Source organism: Poromitra crassiceps (genome assembly GCF_964638095.1).
Source record: "Poromitra crassiceps genome assembly, chromosome: 9".
NCBI classification, from domain to species: domain Eukaryota; kingdom Metazoa; phylum Chordata; class Actinopteri; order Beryciformes; family Melamphaidae; genus Poromitra; species Poromitra crassiceps.
This window is the reverse complement of record NC_139630.1, coordinates 9286175-9304402: the sequence shown is the minus strand read 5'-3', so window position 1 is coordinate 9304402 and position 18228 is coordinate 9286175. Positions and strand designations below refer to the sequence as shown.

The 18228-nt window shown below is 42.9% G+C and overlaps 1 protein-coding gene across 1 annotated transcript in view; it reads left to right on the top strand.

The window, feature by feature from the left end:
- rfx6 (regulatory factor X, 6) overlaps positions 1 to 18228 on the top strand; it is a gene marked incomplete at both ends in the record, with an annotated part of 86698 nt that overhangs the window by 52784 nt on the left and 15686 nt on the right. The window contains 4 exons of the mRNA XM_083642847.1: positions 4215 to 4337; positions 5915 to 6121; positions 8613 to 8889; positions 9561 to 9885. Of these exons, the coding sequence (XP_083498973.1) occupies positions 4215 to 4337; positions 5915 to 6121; positions 8613 to 8889; positions 9561 to 9885 (932 nt within the window). The remainder of the gene's footprint in view (positions 1 to 4214; positions 4338 to 5914; positions 6122 to 8612; positions 8890 to 9560; positions 9886 to 18228) is intronic.

Here is an 18228-nt window from a genome sequence, read left to right as displayed (position 1 = left end):
AGTACAGGACAGTACAGGACATTACAGTACAGGACAGGACAGTACAGTACATTACAGTACAGGACAGTACAGTACAGGACATTACAGTACAGGACAGTACAGGACAGTACAGCACAGGACATTACAGGAAAGTACAGGACAGTACAGTACAGGACAGTACAGGACATTACAGTACAGGACAGTACAGGACATTACAGTACAGGACAGTACAGGACAGTACAGTACAGGACATTACAGTACAGGACTGTACAGGACAGGACATTACAGTACAGGACAGTACAGGACAGTACAGTACAGGACAGTACAGTACAGTACAGGATAGTACAGTACAGGACAGTACAGTACAGTACAGTACAGGATAGTACAGTACAGGACAGTACAGTACAGTACAGTACAGGATAGTACAGTACAGTACAGTACAGGATAGTACAGTACAGGACAGTACAGTACAGTACAGTACAGTACAGGATAGTACAGGACAGTACAGGATAGTACAGTACAGGGTAGTACAGTACAGGATAGTACAGGATAGTACAGTACTGTACAGTACAGTACAGTACAGGATAGTACAGTACAGTACAGGATAGTACAGTACAGTACAGGATAGTACAGGATAGTACAGTACTGTACAGTACAGTACAGTACAGTACAGTACAGTACAGGATAGTACAGTACAGGGTAGTACAGTACAGGATAGTACAGGATAGTACAGTACTGTACAGTACAGTACAGTACAGTACAGTACAGTACAGTACAGGATAGTACAGGATAGTACAGTACAGGACAGTACAGTACAGGATAGTACAGTACAGGATAGTACAGTACAGGGTAGTACAGGATAGTACAGTACAGTACAGTACAGTACAGGATAGTACAGTACAGGATAGTACAGGATAGTACAGTACAGGACAGTACAGTACAGTACAGTACAGGATAGTACAGTACAGGGTAGTACAGGATAGTACAGTACTGTACAGTACAGTACAGTACTGTACAGTACAGTACAGTACAGGGTAGTACAGGATAGTACAGTACTGTACAGTACAGGACAGTACAGGACAGTACAGTACAGTACAGTGCTGTACAGTGCTGTACTGTACAGTAGTGGAGTACAGGCTAGTTAAGTGTCGGTAGTAAGGATTTTGAATTCTAACTAACACGGTTATGTTTCTGACTTTGATTGTGGGTGTTTTGATTAATCAAAACATTCAAAATCCTTACTACATTCATGTTTAGAGCACCTTTAACATGGGATCATTGTGCGAGTGCTGAGCCACACGCGCACGCGCACGCGCACATGCACACGCACACACACACACACACGCACACACACACACACACACACACACACACACACACACACACACACACACACACACACACACACACACACACACACACACACACACACAAGCCAGCTTGGAGCAGATTGCTACAATAGGACCATAAATTGTAATGGCCAGACTGGCCTGAGTAAACAACGCCTTATCTCTGGGTCGCGTGCTCTCTGTTTAAACACTAGGCCCACACACATGGACAATGAACATATATACTTTCAGCATGGTGTTAACACACACACACACATGCGCACGCACACACGCGCATGCACACGCGCACACACACACACACACACACACACACACACACACACACACACACACACACACACACACACACAGTACGTCTATGTGAATAAACAACAGCCATTTGGTGGCTCCCTGTTGAGATGCAGCTCAAACACAGCGTGGTTTAACCTGTGACCTGCCAGGCAAACAAAGACCAGCTTGACCCCAAAGGTCAAACAGTAAATACAGAGGAATGGCCAGGTGAGAGTTCAACTGGACTCAGGGAGTCACATTAAATATAGATAGTGTGAAATGTACAGCACACACCTTCAAGTCATTTCACACACACAATTACAGTCATTGGATATTGTATTATTGATGTCTAATATCGGGAAGAATGATTTTGTGTTTAGTCTCGCCCGGTCTCGCCCACAGCTCGGCTGCTGCGTGGCCTCGCCTGCTCTATTGGCATGCGCTGCGCACAATTTGCTCAACTTCACAGCACTGATGACATCACTGTGACCATCACTGATCACATCATGGAGTGTTCGAGTGACGTCATTCAATTGCTCAATTTCGGCCTCGCCCGCAGCTTGGCTCCAGTGAGGTCAAGTTTTGAACAATGATCTCGCTTTTGATTGATTGATTGATATCTTTATTGATTCAATAAATACATGATTGTGCATGACAATACAAGAAAAAATATTGATCAAAAGGAATTAAACACAATAATGCCCAAGGGCTTGTTTCCATTGTGGTCCTTTGTATGGGACAAGTGGAGTGAGTGTATGTGTGCATGTGTGAACGCGTGTGTGCGCACTACAATGAAATGGCTACTATGGGGACTAACATCATCACACAACACAGTTGGGCTCATTGAATCCACAAGCGTCTCATCTTCGAGTCATACATACCCAAATTATGTACAAGAATTTTGGGGGAATTTATAGTCTACTGCATGCAAACGTTTTGGCCTAAAACTGCATGGGATTAGCATAAAGTGGGCATGTCTGTAAAGGGGAAACTCATATGTAGCTATTCACCTTATGTTCAGACCTTACAGTGGGCCAAATTCTTCCGGGTCCTTTTAACACTTCCGGCGGTCACGGCACAAAATAAGAGAGTTGTTTTTGGAGCGGACAGTGAAGGGGGTAAAATAAAGAACATAGCCTACTACTTTGAGCCGGTACACAGCAAGCAAGCGAGTATCCACTGTTAGCCAGGTCAGATAACGTTATCGTCGACAATGACGACCTTTCTTGTAAAACATACCTGGACTCCAACAAAGAAAGCTTCAGATAGTTTTCTCTCCTCCGAGTTGCGCTCGAGCCACTAACGTCAATAAGACCCGGCAGACGTTAACGTAATTCCCTGGAATGCGAGACTTAACGAGCCAGTTACATGGCGTTGCATTCTTAGACATTGCCGTTTGCTTTTATTTGGTATGTTACATACAATTGGCTAAATTATTAGTTAATTCAGAGTTAGATGATATTGGAGCAGCCAGCCATTTTATTTTATTTTATTTTTAGCCGGAAGTTTTGATACGGCCACACAACTGGGTCAAATGGGCGTGGCTACATAAGGTGAATAGAACCCATTCTCATTCAGATGTCTTGAGGTAAGAGATCAAGCGCACCCTTTGCCAGTTTTTCCCTCGCCTAAATTTGGCCTAACTTTGGAGCGTTACTTCGCCCCCCTCCCAACATGCCAGGGTAGTTAGTGTCCTCTAGACTCTAGGGAGAGAGTGGCGTCAACGGAGGACCAAAATGCGTGACTCATTAGCCAATGAACAGCCAGGAAGGGGTCTCGCGCTACTTTTGAATGCTAAAATAAGCTGATAATGTACAATTTGATTAAAAACTAAAAAACTGGTCCATTGGCGTGAATGGAGATGTCGCGACTCTTCTATATACACGGCTCTGGGCCAGGGGTTTTCAAAGTGGGGGAGAGTGAGCCTCCCCTCAGAGGACATATAGACAGCTGCGCCTCCCCCCCCCTTCCCATTATTATTGCCATTATTACTATATTATTGTTGTATGCTCCACTTGGGCATAACTTTATCCTACATTCTTTAAGATTTTAAAACTTCTTTATCCTTCTTTTTTCAAATATCTTCTTTTAAACATTATACATCTTTATCCACTCTGAAGGACCTTAAATCATTTTTTTTAGACAGATAGCTTTGTTTGTCCTCAGAGAGGAAATTATTTTTCACAGACGGTGCGTACATAATACAAACATGTAGGACATAAAGGGTATAGGGTTGTACAAAGTACCATGATACAATACACTACATACATGCGTACACTACTTATGCCCCATTTACCTACTTTCATATTTCAGGCATTTAATCAAAATCACTGAAACAATGGTTATTTTTGTGTGTGTGTGTGTGTGTGTGTGTGTGTGTGTGTGTGGGGGGGGGGTGGCGTGGGATCGGCAGGCCTGATATCACTTTCATGACACAAATCGTGACTGACGACTTTCGCGGCCGGCCGACTGGCCCCGCCCATCCACCTTTTATTATAGGATTCTATGTCAACTTTACAAATACAATGAGTGTCTTGATGGAGAAGCTCAGTATCAGGTATATAGTGGCCTTTTCTTCACTAACCTTCTGTCACGTTTGCGTTTTGCCGTTGGCAGGATCGTTCCATTTGATCCGGATGCTGTTGGACGAATACATCCTGCTCGCTCTGGAAACTCAGTTCAATAACGACAAGGAGCAGGACCTGCAGAACCTCCTGGACAGATACATGAGGAACGCAGGTAAAGAGAGCTGAGATACATCCAGGATGTAAAGAGAGCTGAGATACATCCAGGATGTAGCAGGTAAAGAGAGCTGAGATACATCCAGGATGTAGCAGGTAAAGAGAGCTGAGATACATCCAGGATGGAGCAAAACTCTGGAATTCGTTTTGTGTCAACAGATTTCTTAGCTTGCCTCCGCTAGATTTGAGGAGAAAGAGAGGTTCATTTGACTGTAATTTCCTTAAGTTACAGAATTCCAGGGGCTCCTGGAATTCTCCTGGGGCCCAGCAAAACGAGGAATAGTTTTTAATTTCACTGTAATTGAGTTCACTCTTGCCACTTATACGTATATAACTAGGCATCGCGCATATGCAGGCCGCATATGGCTGCTCCTTGATGGCATACTTCAGGGATGCTGGATCACCTGTCCTGGAGCTGGCAACATACAGTTGTCCATGGCTGAAGACGGGGGTCTGAAGCCAGACTCCCACTTCTTTCAGTGTCTGCCCCTGGGACTTGATTTTGCTCTTATGACATCACTGTCCCACTGATGATGTCTTGACTCTTATGACATCACTGATGATGTCACAACTGCTTTTATGACATCACTGATGATGATGTCACAATTTAAGACATCACTGATGAGATAATCACTGGGACTGTGTGCGTGTGCGTCCCCCGTTCATACATCATGTCTCTGCGTGCATGTGTGTCTGTCTCTTGTGTGTGTGTGTGTGTGTGTGTGATGTCACAATCCCTCTGACATCACTGATGATGTCACAATTTATGACATCACTGATGACATCATCACTGGGACTTTGTGTGTGTGTGTGTGTGTGCATGCGCGAATCTATGACATCACTGTCATAAATGTAGATGTACCCCCCCATGGGTACATCTACCTGTTCCCCTTCCCCCGTTCATGACCCCCCATGGGTACATCTACCTGTTCCCCTTCCCCCGTTCATACATAATGCTTCCTCATTCACCCCCCCCCCCCCCCCATGGGTACATTGTTTTTGTCCCACTGATGATGTCACAATGTATATGACTATGACAGCATCAGTGATGTCATGAGTGAAATCATTCTTGACCAAAATCATCTTATGACATCACTGATAATGTCAGGGGCATGACACATACAGACATACAGACACTCCTGGAATAGACCTTATTCGCTGCAGCAGCTGACAACTAGTAACAGCCTTATTGTCGTTTCTGTTCCATTACAAAATAGCGATGGTAATGACAGCAATAAAAAACCGCAGAGTTGTTGTTTGTATGCTGCCATTACTGCCTGTAATAATAAACAAAAGAAAAAACGAGGTGAACAGACTTTGCTGTGAGGAGCTGTCAGAAAGTTTCACCTGTCTCTGCTAACTATCAGAAGCCTACAAAAATAGACATCAACAGTCATCCCTATAGTACTCTATAGTGTAGTAGACAGTTCAGCACTAAATCCTCAACTAAAATATTTCCCTATGGATCTCTGAGACTAAATCTGAAATCTCAAATGGGCATTTGTAATGTAATGTGGGTCTATTTGGGGTCTGTGATATGAAAATGTTTGATAAACCTTGGTTTTTCACTTTCAGATGCCAGTAAAGCTGCGTTCATGGCCTCACCTAGTTCCTGCTTCCTAGCCAATCGTAATAAGTCCAACGCTGGCATTATTGACCAATCGGTGAAGAATGAGTCTCTGGCAGAACATGCCTACATGTCTCTGTCCAATCAACAGCAGGGTCTGGAAACCAGCATGGTTTTCTACCAGGGGGCGGAGCCTGCTGGGTTCACAGTTTCAGGTAAAAATCTGTTTCCAGATAGATGTCACGCTATAGAGAAGCACAAACTTAATATAACTTTTCAATTTTTTTTTCCAAAAATGAAATTGAAAGACCTCACTGTCTACGGTGATACTTTAGACATGCACGATGTTGGATTTTTTGCCTATATCGATATGCCGATATTTTACCAACTCTTTTGGCCAATTGTCGATGCCGATCTATGCGCACATTTTTCCCCACCTAATTTCAGAGAACATCAAGTCGCTCCTGTAGTAGCGACACATGTAGTAACACATTACTAATAATGTGACGGCCCACTGGCAGATGCAGACATAAATAGGCCTACAATGCTTTTCAAAATGTGCACATTCACTGGGCAAAATAAGAGCACTACTTCAGCTTATGTTGTGTAAAACATACCATCTTTTTTTATTTATTTATGTAACATTTTCTAATTAAAGCGTAATTTGATCAGCCTGTCATATCGGCAGAAATGTTGGTTTCGGCCCAACACCGATACAGTATTTAATTTGAAAGCCTTTATCGACCGATACCAAATCTTGCGTCCTACTTCCATGCGGCACAGTCTGTATCACATTGTTACGCTATGCACCAACAGTATTAACGAGCAGCCAGTAGCGGAGCGTACACCGGGGCAGAGGGTGCACCCGCCCCGGGCCCACGCCCCCCATTTTTTTTGCATGCCAGGCCAGGCTAGGCCTGAATGTGAGAGCAATTCAATCAATAGACAATAACATTGGTGTGTTTAAAATGAGATATTCCACTAAATATGGCTAAAACAGATTCAAACATGCAAAAAAGGCAAATTTTTCTTCGCTGCCGGCCTTAACACGTTCACTGCCAATGACGAGATATCTCGTCTTACAAAATCCAACGGTTGACTGCCAATGACGAGATATCTCGTCTTAAAAAAAAAAAAAAAAAATTGACGGTGGGACGTGGATCAACGCCCCCCACGTCTCCTATAAAATTATTGGAGCTACCGAACGTGTACAACCCATTCCACCGACCCACTAAGTGGCGACAGTGCCCTCCAAACTAGGAAAAGCAGAGCCAAAACTGCAGGGGAATGCGCGATGAAACCATTCTCATACTGTAGAATGGATTGGCGAAAACGCTTTCGCTTTCACGCTGATTGCTGGCGGTGAGGGATTGCAAATTTGCATAATAGATTACGGGTGGAACACACTTTGAAACACGCAGCATAAATAAGACCAGAATCGCAAAAGCTTCATCAAAGCTCTCAACCGAAACCGCAAGAAACGAGCGAGCCCATCCAGACTTGCCCAGCGGCCGCCAGCAGACAGGAGCAGCAGCAAAGCAGTGAGCCTGGTGACGCGAGGTTACAGCAGCAGAAACGAGCTTGTGACACGCCCGCTGCAGCCAAGAAGACACACACGGAGGGAGGAGTTTGAAGGAGAGGGGTGTTTCCTGCTGTTATGGAGGAAATTACTGTTCAAAACTATTGTTTAGATGTCTGACGTCTTACTGATGCCAAAAATGAATGGTTAAAGTGACTGTTCTATCGAATTTCACAAAAAGCCATTTATCTCAGAATAAATTTTCAGACGCTGAAACCATGCTGTATTCAACTGCTAATGCTTACATAACTACTAACTCTACAAACTAACTCTTTTAGACAGAGAAAGCACACATTCTATTAGTTCTTTTGAGATATTGTGTGTTCACAAAATCCTAACAGAAAAGAATCCTCGGCTCTTGAAAGATGAGCCAGAATCCTCAAAAAAAAACCTTGGCAGAAGCTAACTACAGTATTGAAAAACGGCTGGCAGTGAATGTGTTAATTGGAAAAAAAAACTTATTTTTTGGGGGGGGGGGCCTCCCCCCCGTGGGCTGATAGGGTTGCTCCGCCCCTGCGACCAGCGGTTCCCAACCTTTTCCGACTCATGGCCCACTTGAAAATATAAAAAAATGTTGCGGCCCGGATCTGATCCGAGCGTAAACCATACGGAGGCCGAATAATATGTTCTCAGAGCACTTTTTATTTTAACGATGAAAGGAGCTGTCCATCAGCACCACACAGAAATCAGAAACTAAAGGTGAGGGTCTGTCTGCAAAAGGCTAATTAACAAATGATTAAATAACGGTATCATCCAACTACAATGGAGAAAGGCATTCTCATACATAATAGAGAGCCAAAGTGAACGTCACTTCCTGCTTCAGCATGCGTGCCAGAGATTTTCATCCGCCATTTATTTTCCCATAGACATTTAGTAAAATGCTTATAAAAATAGTTTTACTTGTTCAAACCAAACGGGTCAGCTATATTTAGAAACAGGAGAGACCATAGAACATTTAACTCGGGCCAAAACGTAAAAAAAAAAAAAAAAGCTGATTTAAAGAAAATATTTTTGTTTGTTTTTTGGTCCACAATATTTGGTGGCCCACTTGCAATACCTTCATGGTCCACAGGTTGGGAATGGCTGCTCTAGCTCTTACATGTCCCTTTTCTCCTTTATGCCCACAGGTGGTCAGATGGACTTCTCTCAGGTCAGCGGCCCCTTGATGACGCCCCCTATCTCTCCAGCAGCGCTGGTGCACCGAGGCTCCGTCATCAACCAGGGGCCCATGGCCGGCCGCCCCGTCACCACCTCCTCTTCCTCCACCTCCTCTGCGCTCAGTACTATTGCCCAGCCCAGCCCCTGCCCTTCCTACCCAGATACCCTCTACCACTGCTTACCTCAGACCAGCTCCACTTACTACCCTCCAGCCAGCACACCCTCCGGCTACCAGCCTGCACTCAGGTCAGCTTCATTTACCTTTACTACACAATGTGTATGTCAAGTGTTAGACGGACACATTGTTTCCTGATATTTTATATATATATATATAAATATATATATATAATTAGAAGAGTCGAATTGATCAGTGCTACACTGGTTGTCTATGGGGAAGACCTTAAAGCGAGGCTTTGCCGATTATCAACCCACTTTGTATATCATTATAACCTCGGTAATATAAGCAGATGGGCAGTGTTTAGCTTCTCTATATGTTTTCCACATGGAGAAATATCCTCCGTTTGTCTGCCTGCAGAAACTCTGCCCCTGCCAGCTGCAAGTCATTAAGGCTCGTTAATGTGGGCATAGTTAAAAAATAAAAATAAACAATAACAGCTGCCCTGGAAGCCACCTCGACAGCCTCGAGCAGAGCTTCCGCAACAGAGCGTTTTGCCAGAGAATGAACTGGGAGCTCTCCCTGTAGGGTAGACTGAGGGAAGGTAAACGCTTCCCATCTGCTCATACTACTGACATTGTAAGAATACAAATCTGGTTGAGACATTTTATTCAGATTTTAAAAATATGTTTTATAATTTATTATTATTATTATTATTATTATTATTATTATTATTATTATTATTATTATTATTATTATCATCCTTAGTTTCACTGTCAGTGCCTGTTTTATTTGTGTTCAGGCCTCACACCCAGAGACAAGGACTGGCTTCAGTCCCGTCCCAGGCCTCATCCCTGGCCTACCACCTCTCTCGGTATCCCTCCTTCAGTGACCCGCACCTGGCTAAAGACGTGTCTCGGTATCCCTCCTTCAGTGACCCGCACCTGGCTAAAGACGTGTTCTTCAGCAGCGGTCATCAGACCTCCTCCATGCATCACTCGTCCCCCAGTCACAGCTGTTCCCTGACACCGTACGGCTCTGCGGCCCGGCCCACATCCGGCTACAGCTCTGGCCCAGATCCAACGCAGGCTCCTCCAGACCAGGGGCTGGATGCCCAGGCGGCAGAGGTGGGTAGTACTCATACTACTTTTAGTAGTACTCCTAATACCTTTGACTCTTACTCAAGACGTTTGCAATACAATATATATTACTTTTACTCAGTTACATTCGGCCATTAAGGCCATGTTTAGACGACACCGGTCTCTGCATAAAATGGCAAACTGTTGTTGCGTTCTTGCCTTTGATTTCGTGCTTATACACAGCGTTTGTGATAACGATCCGCATGCAGACTGAAGCCGCAAAAAACTCAGAGCAAGTCAAGTGTGCCAGAATAAAACAAACGTCTGGTACCTTAATACATGTTGTATTTTTGTGTGTGATCCAAAATACACAGAACACATAGAACACTGCAGTTAAAAGTCAATTTTAACCCATAGTGAGTGGACAGTTGTGTTTACAGTTTGTTTTTATTTACCCAGTTATAGATTTCTGCTTTTATTTTGATGGTAAAAACGCCTAGTTTCCTCTAATCTGTCTATTTCGGGATTGATTTAGCTTTATACTGTAGGATAGGAAACTTTTTTTCAAAACTCTTTTTATTTGTGTTTTTCAACAATGTAAACAACAGATTCTTTCTCAGATTGTTTCAATCTGTTTTTTTTTAAGATACAAAGAAAAATATAGCCGCAAGCGGCGATGCGGGGTCCAAGCTTCTGGTGACTTGGGGGTTATATGTCAGATAATATAGACACTGAATTGCACATTTAGTCAGAGTTGATATGTGCACAAGTGTACCAAGTTTGCAAGTAATATGTAGTAAGTAGCAGTGGTGGTGGTAAGCCAAATGGTGGCTGTCAAAGAGGCTTATTAAGCAATGGACTTTTTCTAGGCAAACTGTCATAATTTCAAATCCTAGCTTCCTGATAAGCTTAGATGTGTTAGCCATGAGTGGACAGCTTACTGAGGTGTTGCTTTTGTGGTGTTCCGAGTCCATTGGATGAAGATAGTGTGCTGCTTCTACTGTACACTTCTGATCATGGTTATAGATGTGCTCAGTGAGGAAAGGATTAAACAAACTGTTCCTGAATGGTGATCTAAGTAATTGGTTGTCACAATGAAAAGCCAATGCTTTTGTAGTAGTGGTGGTAGTCATAAATCTGGTCTGCATAAGCACAAGGCCAGAATTTGAACCATTTGTCTTGAAATTAATGTAAAATCCTAACTATTACTAGATACTCCACATGGTACATTCATAGTGTCTCTGTATAGGTACAGTATAACAAGATTAATATTCAGGTTGTGTAAATCACCCTTTAAGTCAAACTGTTAGTGGCTTAATAGGTTATCAGTTAACAAGTTACTTGTCTGTTATTCAGATGTTTTAAAAGGGTAAGCTTGGGCACAGTGGACATCTACAAGTTGGCAATAAAAGTGTAAGCTCAAGGTTGACTAAAGGAGTTAGGATATAATGCATAAAAAACTGGGACAAAAGACAGCAAAGGAGGCAGATATATGATTCAAACAATAAGTTTTTATTGCAAATAATAGTTTTTATGAAATGAAAAACTTAAAGTAAAAATAAATATATCAATCCATTTGTCCTTGTGTGGGGCTGAGTCGGGGTTTCTGGACTGTGTGGAGGGACTGTCGAGTCTTGGAGTCAAGTCTGAGTCAGGGCTATGATTTGTCTATTATGTCAACTCAGATGTGATTGAGCATGAGGATAGCTTCTTCCATTTCGTCTGTAGTCATTTGAGTTGGTGATTTTGTAAGCAGTGGTGTGATAAGTGCAAGTGGGATGGTGTATGATGTTTCCTGGTTATTGATGGACAGAGAATTGGATATGTGTTTTGCGGTTTCTGTTTTATGGCGTTGATTGCATTTGTGACATTTGTATGTGAGTGAGTCAAAGTTTACAGTAGTGATAGGTGCCAAAAACAGAAGTACTTGTTTGTGACGGTGGCAGAAGAGACTTCACCATAGATGCTTTGAGTGGTGGGTGGTGGTGGTTCTGTGTATGATTCAAGTGCAGTGGTGGGTGTTGATGTTGTGGTTGGGGTGGTTGTCAGATATGTATTGGTTTGTATGCATGTATGGATAGGTTGGTCAGGTGGTACCAGTCGTCAATGTCAGGTTTACAGTACCCCCACACAGCTAGGTCAATGGTTCCAGTTGCGTCAATGAGGAGGAAGGTTGTTGTATTCATGGTGGTGCCGGCTCAGGTTGTTGCTTCAGTTGTGGGTTTTACCAGTTTGATTACTTTGCAAGTGATGTTGATCTGTGGAAGAGCATGGCATAAACAGACAAATTAGTCATAGGAAGTAGTATGTTTAGCTTTCATAACTTCACATTGACATGACACTATTTGCATATAGGTTGACTTTAGAAAATCTGGAGTATGTAATTCAAATTCAAAGATTCAAGGCCAAGGTTCAGTAGGTGGCATTTTGTTTTTGCATGATATTGTATGTTTTATCTAATGTCACTACTGTGGCATAGGGTGCAAAAAAAGATAGTAGACTTACTTTTTCGAAGTGGCGTCCTTCATTCAGAATGGTGGGGGTTGCATGTGAATAGCCACCCAGGGAGTGATGGATTATGGGAATTTGAGTCCGAGTCTCCAAGCCCTGAGTCAATTAGGTGGCTCACACGTGTGTGTGTGTGTGTGGGAATGGGGGGGGGGTGTCACAGCAGGTGGCATTAAAAGTTTAGACATTACAAGTACCGCATAGTACCACACTTCAAATAAACCAAACTATACCTTTCACAAATCAACTCAATAAGTGTCAAACTAAATGAATGCCTGCAAAACTGTTTTCGGATGTGCGAGATGTGCAAAATAAATAAGCATTGTTTCGGTGGAGTGTCCCTTTAAGGCCAAAACTAACATCTCAGTTGGCTTTAATTAAAACACAAGATAGGAATACATTTCAAATCACAACACATTGCCGTCACTTCAAATTACCTTCATACCTCCCTTTACATAACATTGAAAATATATTTCAGATTGTGTAAACCTCCCTTTAAACTCACGGATTTGGCTTTTGGAGGTTTCATTCAGCAGGTTTCAAAGATAAGTTGAATTGGATGTTAAAAAACGTTCCCTCTATACTGCCAACTGTCTTGCACCATCTCCATTCATCAGTGATTCAGTGCACCTGGTACAGAGCCTGACCACAGCCCAACTCTGATTGGCTCAGATTGATGTCAGTCACACTGCAGGATTACAAGCCCGCCAACTTCTGTTTCATGTAAAATACATTGGTGATACATTTTGCAGTGTAAACATTGGTGAACTGGGTTTACAATTATCAAATTATGTGTTCTTAAGTTAAAGCAACTCTGCTCAACATGTGGTAAAATATCAGCCAGGATGAGCGGTTAATGCGTGTCACACCTATGAACAGGTGAGGGCAATGTGACCCCTCAGCACTGGACCCAGATAAAACCACAAGGAAAGATGGCAGGCACACAGCAGGACAAGGTGCAGGGTGATTTTATTTTCCCAACATCAAAAGTGACAGTGAGGCAATCAGCATGTTGTCTGTGGATAAGAACACAAACAGAATTATTTACCCAAATACACAATGTTAACAAGCAATCCAAATGACATCAAATTAGCAATAAACAAACAATGTAACAATCAATTAAAGCAACAATAAACAATATATTTTAACCATGCTAAAGAAAAAAACATATGCAATTCACCTTTAAGGTCAGCATGAGTTGGACTGGCTCACAGCACCTCTGTAGCAGCAGACTGGGGTTTGGGGCAAGTTTTGCACTTCTTTTATAGCCATAGCTCCACCCATCTCCCCACCCACATGGCACAATCCACAAGTGAGTGAGTGAAGCACTCTGGGAGATGAAGTACACCAGTGGTGGCCATTTTAGTGTGCGTGTGCGTGTGCGTGTGCGTGTGCGTGTGTGTGTGCGCGTGTGCGTGTGCGTGTGCAAACAGACAAAATAGTCATAGGAAGTAGTATGTTTAGCAATAAAAAACAATATAACAATCAAACAAACAATAAACAATATATTTTAACCATGGCTAAAGAGAAAAACATATGCAATTCACCTTTAAGATCAGGATGGCTTGGAATGGCAATTCAACAATGGCTAACAAAACTACAACTTACTTAATAATGCATCTGAAGGGAGGATAAACACCAACTGAAACACCAACACAGCCTCTACTGCAGTAACGGACACACACTGAGTGTAGAGGCTGATTAGCGTCTTAAGTGCAGGTGTGTGGTGATCAGTCCAGAATTAGGTGCAGGTGTGGTGTATATGTGTGTGCGTGTGTGTACGTGTGTGTGTGTGTGTGCGCGTGTGTGTGTGTGTGCGCGTGTGCGTGTGTGTGTGTGTGTGTGTGTGTGTGTGTGTGTGTAGATCCGGTGACCTGACGGTTTCCAAGCAGTACTAGTAGTAGTAGTAGTAGCAGTAGTAGTAATAGTAGTAGTAGTAGTGTTGGTAGTAGTGGGAGTGGTAGCAATAGTAGCAGCAGAAGTACTAAGAATAGTAGTAGTAGTAGTAGCAGCAGCGGCAGTAGTAGTGGTGGTTGGCTGTTATAGCGCCACCATCTGGTGGATTGGTGTAATTTTTTTACTCTGAGTAGTGGGTGATGTCGTGAACCTGTGTGGAAAGTTTGGGTGATGGGGGGTGTATGGTTTCTGAGATCCACACACTTTTAGGGCAGGAAAAGAACAAAAGTAAATACACAAAAGTTTAAACATTTATCATTTCAAGACGGTTTCACGTATCCAAATTCTTTCTAAGATTTTTAATCAGGGAAGTCCAGAGATGACACACAAAAAGTTTGCGCTCATTCGGGCAGATGGCCTAGGACGAGTTCGTTTTTTTTTTTTTTTAGAAAGTCCAAGATGGCGGAAAATCTAGCAGACTTAAATGGGCGTGGTCTATATGGATAGATGCGTATTGATCCAGGGAATCCAGCAGATGTGGAATTTTGATTCTACGCCTCACGGTTCAGCAGTTATGGTCCAATACGTGAAATGGTCTGTTATAGCGCCACCATCTGGTCAATATGGCAAATTTTTTGTCTCTGAGTAGTGGGGCACATTTCCAACCTATGTGCAAAGTCTGGCTACTGGCGGCCTTATGGTTTCTGACGTGCATACTGTTTTAGCGGAGAATAAAAATAATAAATATAGCCGCAAGCGGCGATGCGGGGTCCAAGCTTCCGGTGACTTGGGGGGTATATGTCAGATAGTGCACATTTATTCAGACTTGGTATGTGCACAAGTAAACAAAGTTTGGTTGAGATCCGGTGACCTGACGGTTTCCAAGCAGTACTAGTAGTAGTAGTAGTAGCAGTAGTAGTAATAGTGTTGGTAGTAGAGGGAGTGGTAGCAGTAGTAGCAGCAGAAGTACTAAGAATAGTAAATGGTAAATGGACTGCATTTATATAGCGATTTTATCCAAAGCGCTTTACAATGTGCCTACATTCACCCATTCACACACCGAAGGCGGCCAGCTGCCACGCAGGGTGCTGGCACAGCCATCGGGAGCAATTTGGGGTTCAGTGTCTTGCCCAAGGACACTTCGACGTGCGGACTGGAGGAGCCGGGGAACGAACCACCAACCTTCTAATTAGTGGACAACCCGCTCTACCTCCTGAGCCACAGCCGCCACTAGTAGCCAATAGTAGTAGTAGTAGTAGCAGCAGCAGCAGTAGTAGTGGTGGTTGGCTGTTATAGCGCCACCATCTGGTGGGTTGGTGTAATTTTTTCCTCTGAGTAGTGGGTGATGTCTTGAAACTTGAAGTAGTACTTGGATAGAAAGCAGTTTTTGTGTACAATATCCCTTTAAGTATCTGGACAGAAATTGGTATTTGGGTAGAACATACTGTCAATACGACAAGTACTTCTCTGGCTCTGCAGATACATATAATATGGTCTACAAAGTCAAATACAACAGTCTGGATAGCTCACTTGGTAAAGCTCATGACTTATGCTAGCTAAAAACTATTGTGGCTCAAAGTTCAAACCCCATGTGGGATGAACAATTTTCAACTTCAGACAGTTAAGTCAGTAATAGTAATTAAAACCCCACATGTTGCCTCCTTATTTTGCGGTGTTTCATGAACTTTTTCAATATCTTGGAAATGTTAGCTGGAGATTGCGTGGCTGTGTTCAAGAACGTGTTTTGCAACAGGAGAGGTTAGTTCTTGTCTCATGATGGAGCTTTTGTGTTCTGAAATCAGAATTTTCAGTTGTCATTGAGTCTTTCCCACACACACATCAAACCATAGGGCATAGTGGCGTCCACTACAGAACGTTGATGGTTTTATCCCTGAAATTGCTTTTGATGACTATAGCCAGCACCCTGCATTGCAGCTTGTCATGCAGTCCATTTACCATTAAGGACATGTCTGTATTACACACATAATCCACCACTTTACATTAAAAGTCTGCCCTGAATGGAGGTGTTTGAACTAATTGGTGTGGGTTGTGCTGTTACAATGGAACTAAAGTAAAGGTAAAGTCCCACTGATTGTCACACAATGTGTGAAATTTGTTCTCCGCATTTGACCCATCCCCTGGGGGAGCGGTGAGCGGCAGCGTTCGCCGCCCTCGGGAATCATATGGTGATCTAACCCCCCAATTCCAACCCTTTGATGCTGAGTGCCAAGCAGGGAGGCAAATGGGTCTCATTTTTATAGTCTTTGCTATGACTCGGCCGGGGATCGAACTCACAACCTCCCAGTCTCAGGGCGGACATTCAGACCACAAGGCCACTGAGCTGGACACATGAGTGACAAGGATAATTCAGATTTAATTCTCTTTTTTGACCTTTCACATCTGAAGACACAATAATGTATTGGAATGTTTTTCCTTTCATATATCTGAAAGAAGGCTCCCAGCAAACACAATTACATCATGATGATGTTCTGATATCATCTTTCAGTGACGTCCAGGACTAGGCCAAATCACAGCCGATTTGGGGATCATTTAGACATCTACACAGGAATGTCAAGAGGACGTCGAAATATGACGTTAACATAAATAGGCATATTCAGTTATTCTGCTATGTACACAGTGTGTATTCAGCAGCGTTATACATAATTATATCCAGATTAACCTTTATTCTACATTTTCAAAAAATAAAACAGTTACCTGGCCGTGGTTTGAACCCAGGACCTCCAGCTTTGGTGTCTGCTACTTTACCCCTACACCATCCTTCCACAGCAATGACAAGGCACGGATATAACCTTATTATGGCATAAACTTGTTTTTATTCAAACGTGGGTGTCAAGTCTTTGTGGATTGGGCATTACTGTGTGACATCTAAACCAACTATGTATTATGCTACAGCAGATGCAGAACCCCAAAACACATTAACCCCACCCAAAATGCTACATTCCAACTTCCAGTAGTAGTAGTAGTAGTAGTAGTAGTATTAGTAGTAGTAGTAGTAATAGTAGCAGAAGTAGTAATAGTAGTAGTAGTAGTGTTGGTAGTAGTGGGAGTGGTAGCAGAAGTAGCAGCAGTAGTTGTAATTGACCGGTTAATGAGTTGTGGGCAATTTAGTGTTGGCGTGTGTTTCATTAAAAGTTTAGAGATTTATCATTTCAAAACGGTTTCACGTATCCAAAATCCTTTACTAACCTTAGGTCGGGGTAGCCCATAGATGACCCAGAAAAAGTTTTGTGTGATTTGGCCAAACGGTCTAGGAGGAGCTCGCAAAAGTAGGTTTTTGATCAAATTCAAAATGGCGGAAAATCTACCACACAGAAATGGGCGTGGCCTAGTGGGTTAGATACATGATGCTCCAGGGAAACCAGTAGATGTGGAATTTTGATTCTACAGCTCGCAGTTCAGAAGTTATGGACCGACAAACATGAAATTGGCTGTTATAGCGCCACCATCTGGTGGATTGGTGTAATTTTTTTACTCTGAGTAGTGGGTGATGTCGTGAACCTGTGTGGAAAGTTTGGGTGATGGGGGGTGTATGGTTTCTGAGATCCACACACTTTTAGGGCAGGAAAAGAACAAAAGTAAATACACAAAAGTTTAAACATTTATCATTTCAAGACGGTTTCACGTATCCAAATTCTTTCTAAGATTTTAAATCAGGGAAGTCCAGAGATGACACACAAAAAGTGTGGGCTCATTTGGGCAAATGGCCTAGGACGAGTTCGTTTTTTTTTTTTTTGAGAAAGTCCAAGATGGCGGAAAATCTAGGCACACGCAAATGGGCGTGGCCTATATGGATAGATGCGTATTGATCCAGGGAATACAGCCGAAGTGGAATTTTGATTCTACGCCTCACGGTTCAGAAGATATGGACCATAACGCGAAATGGTCTGTTATAGCGCCACCATCTGGCCAATATGGCTAATTTTTTGTCTCTGAGTAGTGGGGCACATTTCCAACCTATGTGCAAGG